Source organism: Equus przewalskii, chromosome 21, assembly GCF_037783145.1.
Source record: "Equus przewalskii isolate Varuska chromosome 21, EquPr2, whole genome shotgun sequence".
In the NCBI taxonomy this organism is placed as follows: domain Eukaryota; kingdom Metazoa; phylum Chordata; class Mammalia; order Perissodactyla; family Equidae; genus Equus; species Equus przewalskii.
The window spans coordinates 49,008,602-49,020,832 of record NC_091851.1 but is presented as its reverse complement, the minus strand read 5'-3'; the positions used below and the strand labels follow the sequence as shown (position 1 = coordinate 49,020,832).

At 56.9% G+C, this 12,231-nt stretch overlaps 1 protein-coding gene across 1 annotated transcript in view; it reads right to left on the bottom strand.

Moving 5' to 3' along the window:
* COL20A1 (collagen type XX alpha 1 chain) overlaps positions 1–8,526 on the bottom strand; it is a 32,048-nt gene extending 23,522 nt beyond the window's left edge. Inside the window, exons 1-4 of the mRNA XM_070588550.1 lie at positions 8,111–8,526; positions 6,748–6,893; positions 5,812–5,922; positions 79–222 (exon numbers count right to left, since the gene is read on the bottom strand). Of these exons, the coding sequence (XP_070444651.1) occupies positions 79–222; positions 5,812–5,922; positions 6,748–6,893; positions 8,111–8,391 (682 nt within the window). The 5' untranslated portion in view covers positions 8,392–8,526. The remainder of the gene's footprint in view (positions 1–78; positions 223–5,811; positions 5,923–6,747; positions 6,894–8,110) is intronic.
* Between the last annotated feature and the right edge of the window lie 3,705 nt (positions 8,527–12,231).

Below are 12,231 nucleotides of genomic sequence, written 5' to 3'. Positions count from 1 at the left end.
GACAGCGCTCAGCTCCCCCCGCCGTTCCATGAACACTCACCCCAGAGGCTGGAATCCCAAGTGGGGTGGTGGACTTACTCACAAACTCCCTCCGAGCCAGCAGGACGTTTCCTGAGCCAGTGAGCTCGAAGATCTGCACGCTGTACCCCTTGGAGGGGCTCAGGCCGCCCACGGTGGCCTTGGGGGTCTTGGTGTTCAGCATCACCTCCTGCTCTGGGTCCCCTGGCGTGGGGGTGGGGAGAGCTGTCGAGGCCGCCAAGGTGGGCGGGTGTGGGTATGCATGTGTGTATGTATGTGCTGTGTGCCCTCCTGGGTACCGCATGTGCTTGTGTGCATGCAGGCATGCCTGTGTGTCGGGGAGAGGTCAAACCCTCCAGGTTCCTCCTCTTCCCCTCCCCTCCTCCTCTGCTCTGGGCAGGCAGTGGGTCTCTGCTCCTCCCTGGGGGTCTGCTGGGAGGGCCTGTGCTCCTGGGTCATGAATTGAGAGAGAAGGTATCTCTGCAGCAGCAAAATACTACGTCCTTGAGCAAGCCTCTCCAGAGGGGCTTACCCATAACCCCCCGGTGCCCAGGACAGCAGCCTCGGAGACACCACGCAGGTGTGAAGATGGAGAGGGAAGATGACTGGAGGAACCAGGCCCCCGCTCTGTGCACGGGGCTGGACGGCATGATGCCGATGAGCCTGTAACGCCTCCAGCTCTGACTCCGTGAGTCCTAGCTCGGGGGCTGGGTTTCAAGTATTAAAGACAAATAGAAGATTCCAAAGGGTACATGGCCATATTCTCAGAGGACCTGGGGACACGGCCGTATTCTCAGAGGACTTGGCCTAGGAACAGAGCGGGAGAGACCGCTGCTGGGCGTCAGGAAGCACTTGGCGACTCTCTCGTCCAGATGCAGAAGGGCATGGAGGAGAGACCCTCGCTCCTGCACCTGGAGAGGAAGCCACCTGTCGCCCATCATGTGTGGCAGGTGGCTCCCAAACCCGGACCTCGCCCCGCACTGGGGAGGTGGGACAGGGCGGGGAGTCGTCGGGGTCACTAGGCAGGCGTTTTGTTGCCATTGTGATTTATGGCTAACTTTTACTGAGCATTCACTGCGTGCCTGGCAGCAACCCAGGCGCTTCACATGCACCAAGATGTGAGATCTTTGCAAACCCGTTACCCGACTTTGTAGATGGGAAAACTGAGGCCCCAGGGACCAAGCCACATAGCCACTCAGTGGTGGAACCAAGATTTAAACCAGGCCTGTGAGATTCCTGAGCCCACCTGCACGGATGTGTGTTAACAGTAACAGATGGTGGGAGTCACATCCATGTGTGCCCACACACACACGTGCATACATGCACACGACACTGCCCTGCTCGGTGCCCACCCACGTCACCTGGCCTCGGGGACTTGGGGCTCCTGACTTGTCAGTATAGGCTTTGCTCACATTTGCCCAAAGGCCTGCCATTTCTTTCTTCTGAACCCTCTCCTGTCCCCCCACCTCCACCCCCACGCTGCGTGCTGGGGGCTGGCTTCATGCAGTTGGAGCTTCACACACGAGAACAAAGTCCTAATCCCATATGCCCTGCACACTCTCACGGGCTCATTATTTTTAAAAGAAGCTAAGAATTTTTTAAAGACAAAGTGTTAAATAGATCACAAGCCAGCAGCTTCAATGCAATAGCTCAACAAGCACTGACTGAGGCTGCCTGTGCTCGTGGCCTGAAGATCCTGGCAAACACCGGTTCTACAGGGCGACCACCCATCCACTCACACCAGCGCAGAGACTACACGCAATGGCAGCAGTCAGGCTTCCGCTCTTGGGCTGGTGGGCTACGTAAATCAGACAACTCTCCTGCTGTGTTAGGAAAACTGGATAGAAAACTTTTAAGAATCTGCTTGAACCAAGAGCTAACAAGGCAGTGAAGAATCGCAAGGCCACAATCCAAAACTCAAAGAAGTCAGCCCAGCCACTGGTGCTGCCTTTACGCTAGAAGTGTGTTACCAACGGAATGTGTGCATCCTTCCAAATTCACTTGTCGACATCCTAACCCCCACGGTGATGTATTAGGAGGTGGGGCCTGTAGGAGGTGATTAGATCCTGAGGGTGGAGCCCCCAGCATGGAGGTGGGCCCCCATAAAGAGGCCCCAGAGAGCTCTCTTGTCCCTTCACCATGTTAGGACACAGCGAGCAGACGGGATGCTATGAACCAGGAAGAGAGCTCTCACCAGGAACCTGACCGCACTGGCACCCAGACCTCAGACTTTCAGCCTCCGGGACTGTGAGAAATAAATGTTGTCTGGGATTCTTGGCCTGTAGTAATTTGTCAGAGCAGCCCAAACGGACTAAGACAGGGTGGCTGGAAGAGAGGCCGAAGGCCGAGCAGGCTTGAGGGGCTTGGGGGCTTGAGGGACAAGAAGAGGCGTCCAGGCCCTTTGAGGAAGTGAGTCCTTGGCACCTTCCCTCCCCCCCCAGTTCTTTGGGTTGAGACCCTGAAGAGCCACACCGAGGAGCAAGCATTAATGGGGAGACACGGGCCCTTGAAGGGACTGAAGTCCAAAGTCAAATAATCTTAACTTCTAAATCTGAATGAAGATGACCCAAAACTGCTGTTTCACATCTGTCAGAAGCAAACACAACTGTGTCTCAAGGAGAACAATGTTCTACGAGGCCACAGATTGTTTCTGAAAGATTCCACAATGTCTGGCCCTCAATGCAAAGTAGCCAGGTGTACAAAGGAGCAAGACAACATGATCGAAAGTTAAGGGAAGCACAGACAAGAGAAAGAGACCCACAGATTTCCCAGATAGTGGAGTTGTGAGACTTTAAAATAACCATGCTAACTAGTTTGAGGATTTAAAAGACAAGCCCAAGAATTTGGGTATCAGAAACAATAAAAAAGAAATGCTGGAATGGAAAAACCAAATGGAAATTTCCAAATGGAAATTCTAGAATGGAAAACAAAAACTGGAGTTAGGAATTCAAAGAACGACTTCACAGCTTCTTAGACACAGATGAAGAGATAAATAGTGGAAGACAGGTCAGAATAAAAACACAGAATTAAGAATAGACAAAGAAATTTAAAATACAGAAGAAAGAGTAAGAGGCATACCCATGACCCACACTGAGAGGATGTGCACGTGTGTCGTCAGAGTCCCACAAAGAAGAGAGAGAAAATGGGGTCCAGGAAATATTTGAAGAGATATGGCTGAAGAAGTTTCCAAAACTATAAGAGATTAAGACACAGATTCAAGAAGTCTTATGAATGTGAAGCAAGATAAAAAGAGATCCACACCTAAGAACATCAGCTTAAATGTGCTGAAAACTCAAACAGAAAAAAAATCTTAAAAGCAGTCAGGAAAAAAAGAAAGTGAGACATTACATCTAATGGAGCAACAATTGGACTGAAGACTAAATTCTCAAAAAAAAACCCAAAACCAGAAACCAAAAGACAATAAAAAGATTCTTCAAAGTGCTGAAAGAAAGCGCCAGCTCCAAATTCGATCCCAGCGACAATCTCCTTTAAGAATGAAGGTGGAATAAAGACATTTTCAGACAAAAAAAAAACCCTCCAAAACAGAATTTGCAACTGGCGATCCATACTAGAGGAAACACTAAAGACTATATTCAGGCAGGAGAAAAGCAATCCCAGATTGGGAGGCTCCGCAAGGAATAAAGGACAATGAAAGGGTAGATACTTGAGTTGGTCTACATTAATATTGAACGGATACAACTACAAGGATGAAAATGCTCTTTGAGATTTGACGTAGATGCAGAATTGACATGCATGAGAGGGGGCAATCGCAGCTGTGATGTTCCAGGTCCTGGCACTATCCAGGGGCTGATGTAGCCGTCATGTCTGTTACGAGCCATAAGTTAATGTGCGTGTTGTCTCTGGGGGGATCACTGCAACAGTAAAGGCACACACAACTCCCAAGCAGACTGGGGACGGGGAATAAGAAAAAGCGCTCAGTCATCTCACACCTACTGATCAATCTTCACTTCACACAAAAAATGAGACACTAGACATTGTGTACCTCTAGTTGTGGTACAACAGGAATTACACAGAACCACTGAAAAATAATTCTTCTTAACAAAATATAATCAAACTTAAATCTCTGGGACCTAACCGTCAATCTACAGGCAATTTCAGGAGAGAGGAACAATCTCAGTGGCACCACGGAGCTGCCATCAGCAAAATGCAGAATGTCAGAAGTTCCCAGGACAAGCCATCTTCTTTCTTCAACAAATAAAAATGTTAAGGAAAAGGAGGAGGGAAGAAACTGTTTTAGATTAAACATTACCTAAGCCATAAGAACCAAATACAGTGTGTGGACTATGTTGGGATCCCAACTGCAAGAGGCCAACTGCAAAAGACGCCCATCAGACAAGCTGGAAGGCCTGGAGCACTTCTATTTGGGGGCACGGCAGTGGGGTTATTGCTGAGTCCTCCTTCTAGTGACACACACCAAAATATTTACAGACGAATTATGTGATGCTCGAGATCTGCTCGAAGCTAATTCAGTCTATGGGAACAAGGAGAGAGCGAATTTTCAACAATTAGAGAAGCAGTATGGGCCATATGTTGATAATTGCTGAAGCTAAATCACGGGAACCCAAGGTTTCATTATGCTCTGCTCTCTTCCCTGCCATGTGTTTAAGTTTTCCCATAAAAATTCAATTGCAAAGAAGACAACAAAGGAGAGAAAAAATTATAACAAGTGTAACAAAAAGAAAACAGGAAGATGGCAGACTTAACCCCAAATATAATCAGTAATTTCATTAAATGTAAATGGAAAAATGTTTCAATTAAAAGGCAAAGACTGTCACATTGGATAAAAACAACACCAATCACGTGCTCCTTGGAAGATGCATCTACAATGAAAGGCTGGAGAAAGGCTGAGCCAGCGAATGGGAAAGACGTTCAGTGCAAACACCACGGGCCGGAACAATGCTGACCTCACACAAAGCAGAGCGCGAGCAGATGGCCTCAGGCGTGTGAGGGAGTCTCATCAGAGGGTTCAGTCCACCCGGACGACACAAGAACTCTAAATCCACATGCACCTCACAACAGAGCCGCAGCACATGCAACAAAGACTGGCAACACCACCAGAGAAAGAAAAACCTAAGGAACTGTAATGGGGATTTAAAATATTCCTCTGAGTAACTACTAGGATAAGCAGACAAAGAAAATTAATAAAAACATAAAATATTTGAAAAATAAGGTAGATAAATTTGGCTTCACTAAAACATTAGAAAACTGCAGCCAAGTGCCAAGTGGGGTTGTCCTGGGAGCAGAGAGTGGTGGAGACTGGAGGGGCCTCAGGGGCCGGGACACACCTCTTTTCACGGGAACCCAGGTTTGCACTCGCAGTGTGCCAGTTGCTGTGATCACACCCCATTGCGGGCTTTCTGCAGGCTTGTGAGCTGGCAGCCGCTGTCGCGTCTGGAGGCTCTTTGCTGGGCCTGTGCTAACCTTCCCGGGCAGCCCGGCCTCTCCCGTGAACCGCGAGCTAGCCCTGAGAGTCAGGTGCCCGCCCGCGGGGTCGCTGGCACACAGATCCTGAGGGGCTCTCAGTGTGAGGAGGGGCTCACAGCTTCTTCAGAAGACACTGACTGAGTGCCTTCTGCATGTGCCAGACGTGGGGACGCAGTGATGGGAATTTTGAAGGCCTCCATCCCCAAGTTAGTGAGGGCAGACAGACAGGAGGGAAAGCAGAATCACAGGGACACATGGGTGCTGAGACGCAGGAGCTGGCACTGGGACTGCCCTGCTGACCACTGTCACTGCCAGCCCTCACAGCAGGGGGAGGCGCAGGCCCCTTACCTGCCACGGGCTTCACCTGCACCAGGTAGCCGAGGCCGCCCCCCTCTGATGCCCTCCACTTCATCTGCAGCCGGTCCTCGGGCAGCACGGACAGCCTCAGGCGGCTGCTCCCTGCAGAGAGAGAATGGGGTTTTCAGGACCGACACCAGGGACCACCAAGACCAGCTGTGGGGCCAAGCGAACCCGTCCTGAGCGGTGTGAGGGGGCGTGGCCACATCTGGGTTCTGAGGAGGCCTTGGCCCCACTGGGGGGACTTGAGAAGACAAGGCCCTGCCCGGGGCTGGAAGAGCACTGAGCCCTCCTAAGGGTCTGAGGTGCCAGGGCCGCCTGGTAGCTCCAGCGAGAGGGAGACCGCCCCACCCAGGGAGGCCCCCACCCATCTCTCCTAGTGGTGTCCCCCCGCCCTGTCCCTGCCCAGTAAGGATCAAGCCAGTGTCCTGGGTGGCAGTAACCGCCGGTTGGCACCCTTGGGTGCTGAGGTAACACAGCAGCTGCCAGGCCACATGGGGCCTGGAGCTGGCCCAGAGTCCTCGCCCAGTCAGCCAGAGAAGCCCCTTGCAACTACAGACCCCCAGCTGCCTAGGTCACAGCCAGGTTCACATGGCTCCATGAAGGTGGGGGTGCCCTGGAGTGGGGTGCCGTGGCCGTCTTGGGAGGAGGAGGGGCAGTGCTCGACCTCCCGGGGAAACTTCCGGGAGCTTCATGGTGGTGGTGGCTATTTTTGGAAAATGAAGACAGAGATGGGCTTCTTGTGGCCACCCCACCGGGAGCTGGGACACAGGGAGAAGGGCAGGGGCTGCGGGCGCCCAGGGCAGACACAATGACGGCTTCAGAGTAGGAAGCAGCTGAGCTCGAACTCCGGATGGGCCCGCTGCTCCTGGCAGTGTCGGGCTGAAAGGCAGCAATGTCTTGGGGGTGGGGGCTTTGAAAAGCCACTTGTGAGCAGGGGGCCCGGCTCCCGCTCATGAAGAGCTCTCTGTCTCATGGCGCCTCTGACACAGTCGGGGAGACATCCCGGGCTGCCTTCGGGAGTCCGCGTGTTGGGGGCCTTGGCGGGGTGTGGGTAGACAGCTGGCGGCCAGCTGGCGGGAGGCAACCCCTAGGAGCACTCCCTCCCCAGGACCATCCTTGGGGAAGGGTAGCCTGCATATTAGGGCCCCGCCCAATCCAGCCCTCCTCCGTGGGGTCTGCCCAGAGCCTGAAAGGGACCCTGTGAGGGGCTGAATCCTGAACTCGAGTTGTCTGTGGGATCACTTAGTGACTTGGCCCCACCTTGGGGTGACCCTGTCAGACCCCCAGGGACCGAGGGACCCGCCCAGGCGGCAGTTGTCAACCTGTGTGCAAAATAAAAACGAGGAAAACATGCTGCAAAGTAAGAGAGGGGTCAGCAGACCTGCGGCTCCACGCTGGGTCTGGCTGTGCCATGCGCCCCTCCCTCTCTGCACACGGCGACGGGCAAGAAAACGCATTTCAAACAGAAACAGAGTCAGATGCAGACAGCGTTAGACCTCGGCAGTAACCCAAAGCGCAGCTTCAAACTGTGATGGCGCCTTCTCCTGCCCTCATGAGACTCAGTGGGAGCCAGGACCTGCGGGCCGTGGGTGAAGCCAGCCGGCTGCGTGACCAGAGCCTACAGCGCCCCCTAGGACACAGAATCTGCCTTCCCAGGATGGGTCCAGTCCACGCCCATCACGAGAGAAGCTCGGCAAAGACGCCTGCTGGTGTCGTGGGCAGCGTCCCTGCTGGGGTACTACCGAGGACAGGGCAGTGAAGGCCACCCGAGAGGGAACTGCCCTAAATGTCCACTGGGGAGTGGTTAGATCGAAGCATCCTCACTGGACGTGTGCAGCCACCAAGAGGTGTGGCCCAGAACACAATGCATGTGTGAGCCGCCGCGGGCAGGCGCCGTGCGGGGAGACAGCTCGGCAGGACTGCATGCTCACTCGACGTGCCTCGGCTGAGCTGGAAGGCTCTAGCAGCCTGCAGCCCACAGGGCAGTGCTTTCCCCTGGGGAGGGGGTTGGGGAAGGGGCTTTTTACTTTTTCCTCCAGATTTGTGCTGTTTGAAAACTTTACATCAAAAAGGCACCCGTGGAATAGTTCAAAACGAAACAGTAACATGAGAGAATTAAATGCACAGTGTGTTGATACCTTAAAAAAAAACAACCAGAAAACACAGAAGCACTCCTAAGCAAAGGGAGCCATCACGAGAGCAAAGGTCAAGCTGAAAACTGAGAGTGGCCCTTTGGGCAGAGGGGCACAGACGCCTCTGGGCCGTCTGGTCTTCACTCATTGATTACGTCTTCCACTGGGAACAGCAGCTCCTGGGGATGGTGGGGAGCCAGGGGGGAACGCTCGTCTGCTGCGGGGCCTCTGCCCTGGGCAGGTACGGCCTCGGTGGGTGGCTGGGGGCAGGCAGGGGCGACAGTCCCCAGGCAGCCCCCGACCCCACGTCCTTACCATGTCCCTGGCAGAGTCCCATGGTGACACCGAGCCATAGCCAGAGCCAGATCCCGTGGTGGGGACGCCCCCGGGCGCTCATGGTATTTAGCCTGCAGAAGGAGGAGGGCCACTCAGCCATCTGTCCATCCGTGTGTCCCCTCCTGATGCTGTAAAGCCAGAGCTACACCATCCACGTTCTCGTGGGCCAGGGGTCTGAGACCATGCTGGGCATCCCCATGTACACGTGGGGAGACCCTGAGACCTGAAGTCCTCATCTAGGCAATGCTGCACCCCACAGCCACCCCTACCCTCCCATCCACAGTGGGCCGGCAACCCGCAGGGCCTGGCCAGGTGCTTACTGGAGCGAGAGGTCAGCTGCCCTTCTCCTGCTCACCCCTCGACGCGTCTGACCCAATCACAGCCTCTGGTCCTGCATCCTGCCCTTGGGACATTCTCCATAGGCCAGCACGGGGCCCTGTCCACTATTCCGGTCACTCACTTGCCAATAGACCAGACTGGGACGGCCGCTGTCAGGGCCGAAGAGCTTGGGGTGGAAACTGAGGTTGGGTTGGGGTGGGGGCAGGCCCTGCCAGCAGCATCAGAGCTGGGACTGAGACCTCAGTTTGAGAAGAACCCCTCAGGGGTGGCACAGGTGCCCCTCTGCTGGCCCCAGGAGGAGCTGTTCCAGCTAAGGACTGGCCTCAGAGCTGGCCTCTCAGTGGGGAGGGGGAGGCCCGAGGAGGTGGGTTGGGGTCCTGGGAGAACCCTCTGAGGGAGCCCCTCCCACTCCAAGCTGCACACTGCCTGGGGGCTGCCTCTGAGCCTCCGCTGACAGTGCAGAGGGGACACGCAGCGCAGGCGCCCAGGTCCCCGGCCACCCTCAACCCAGCACACCTGGAGCAGGTGGTGGCCAGGACAGGTCTGTTGCCTGACTGCTGAGCTCGTGGAGGTCCCAGGGCTGTGGAGGAGCTGGAGGGCGATGGATGGGTTATCCGGGCACCCCAGATCCTAGACCCTCCTGATCCACATTCTGAAGCCAGACCCCTCCCCTACCTAGAAAACTGGCCTGACTCAGAGGGACTCCTGCCAGCACACAGAGGTCATGACTGTGAACAGACCTCTCCATGGCATCTGCCCAGACCTGGTGGCCCCTCCATGTCCACCCAGCCTCCTGGAGAGTCACCAACCTGCTCCTGTCCAAGGGCAGCGTCCCTCGATCCCTGCCAGCTCCAGTTCACTCTGGTCCTGCTGCAGCCACAAGGAGGCAGGAGCTTATGAGGGCCCCTTTCCTCGACGTCACTGCCCCAGCCCACCCATGGTCCACCCCTCAGCCTCCTCCCCCACTTGGCTCTCCACCCTTCCTGTCTGCAGCCCGGGAGTCAGGGGCACAGAGATCCCAGTGTGAAAGACCCCACCACACTGTGGGGTGGGGATCTCACCAGGGATTGGGGCGGGGGGAGGTACAGTACTGACCAAACACCTTCATCCCTCACCCACAGGGTCTGTCCCAAAGACAGACTCATGGGGATGGTACTTCAGGGACAAAGCCCACCACGTGTGGCCATGGGTGCCAAGCTGTGGGTGATGGGCACTGGGGGGGGGGTCCCTGGCAGCCTGAGGGGGCAACCTGGAATAGCACGTGGACCATACCAGCCTCCACCACCCCCCTCCTTCAGCACCACCCCCAGGGCCCAGAACCCCAAACCCAAGCCGTCCGGGCCTGTCCAGTGGTCTCCAATGCCCAGGTCCACACCCTCACTGACCCCCACCATAAGTCTCCTCTGTGGTGGTCACTTTTCCACAATCCTCCCCAGCCTGCAAAGGTCAGCCAAGCCCGGCCCCTCCCTGTGTCCCCCCAGCCCACCCTGAGAGCTCCACGGCCTGGCCAACAAGGCTCCCACTGGCTGGCCCTGGGGAACGGTGCTTGGGAGGGGGCACCCACCACAACCAGACCCCAGGACCTGCCCAACCTCGACAGAGACCTGCCCCCACCCCGGACCTGCCCCTGGGTCTACTGACCCTGACTCAGACCCCCTCCTGCCCCTGCCCCCACCAGACCCTTGGGTACCCGCTCCTGCCCAAGAGGCTGCTGGGGCCCCTCTGGCCCTGCTCTGGGGCAGCTTCCTGAGGCAGAAGCACTCCTGGGGAGGCGGGCACTGCACAGGACCTCCAGCTGCTGGCGGGCAGTGCAGGTCGTAGTCCAGATATCCCATTCACTGGAGGCTGGGAGGGGTCGGTGGGCTGAGAAGGTGGGGCTGGATGTTGCTGGGGGGTGGTCCTTCCTTCCTGGACTCCCGCAGGAGCTCTTGTCCCCAGCCGCCTCCCCCATAGGGCAGGCTGCAGGATCCAGCCTGTTCCACCACTTTGCCCCTGCATCCAGTCCACCACCTTGAGGGCTGGGAACGTTGCTGGTGGAGGTCCAGGTCCCAGGCCCCTTGGAGTGCCCCTCCTTCCCCTGTCCTGCCTGTGTCTGAGCCAGCACTCGCCCTGGCAGGTGGCGCTCCTGTGGAGGGAAAGGGCCTCAGACCCTCTGCCCCATGAGGACCCCGGGGCAAAAGGAGCTTCTCCACTTGCCGTGTCCCGAGAGCCGCCCGAGCCTGAGGTCTGGAGCCTGGACGCTAAGATGCTGCAGAGCTGGTGGACGCTGACTGCTGGGCGTCCTGGTACCTGTGCCCCGGCCGAGCCATTGGGCCCTACAGACCCGAGCTGTGGCCAGCAGAGGGCGCCTGGTCTGGTGGACTCCCACACTCACACAGCGGATACGTGTGTCCATTCAGGCTCACAGCCACTCCGGGCACGTGTGTGCACTCACACACATCACTGAGGCGCCGCCCTCCACAGATGCAAGCCAGTCAGGTCCTCGGTGCTCTTGGCTGGGCCCCATCAGCTCCTCATCCATGTGCCCAGGGCCCCTGCACCCAGAAGGCACTTGATGCCCGTGACGCCCCCACAGCCTCCAAGACCACCTAGCAGTGCTGGGGCCCAAGCTGCCCAGGGGCCCAGCTTGAGAAAGGACAGGTCAGAGCCAGGTGCTGCCTCTTGCTCAGCAAGAGTCCTGTCATCCTTCCCAAAGCGACACAGCAGCCAGCATCCTGGCCGGCTCACATCACCCCCATTCCAAAATGGGATGTGAAGCTGGGCAAGGTCAGTCCTGGTACCTTAGCCAAGGAGCCTGGGGCACACAGATGGTAGAGACTGGCTGATAGGCCTGAACTGGTGGTAAACATGCTGGTCACAGATCAGCCCGGCCTCCTGGAGCTGGAGCCTGGGCGGGACGGCAGCCTCATGGTCCATGGTCTATTCTCCTACCCAGCTGGCCCGAGGCAGAGGCCCGGCTGGCAAGCACAGGTGGGTGGGACCAACTGAGATTCAGCCAATAGACTCCAGGACCTGCCTTCCCACCGGGGCCACACCCAACCTGGACCTGCCTCCCTACTCAGGACCACTGCCTTCACCTGTCCAGCCTCAGCTCACCCGCCCCACACTGCCCAGGCAGGACAACCCCCACTTGCCTCTCCCGGCCACCTTTCCTCCAGCAGGTGGCTTCAGGATGTAGGCTCAGGTGGAGGGCACAGAGCCCAGGCAGCCTGCTGGTGGCCCCACACACGGGGGCTGGGGTGTCTCCACCCAGGCCCAGGTGAGCCTCTCTGCTGGCCCACCCATCAAGGAGTCACTGCCCAGCCCCAGGTCCCAGGCAGATGCCCACTGAGACCTTTCTGCTCTCCCTGCGAGCGCCTGGCCTGCACCCATGGGAGCTCCATGGGCACCTGGCCTGCCCCCCACCCGCACCCAGGCTGGAAATGGCTCCTCAGGGGCTCGCCAAACCATCTGTGTTCCCACACACTTTATTGTGACACACGTCCCTGTGCAGGAGGGGGAACTGGACACTCAGGCCCATGCACGCAACGCAGCAGAGAGAAGTCCTCGCACCTGTCCTGGGCCCCACCTCGGACAGCACCTGCAGAGCAAGGGTGTCTGT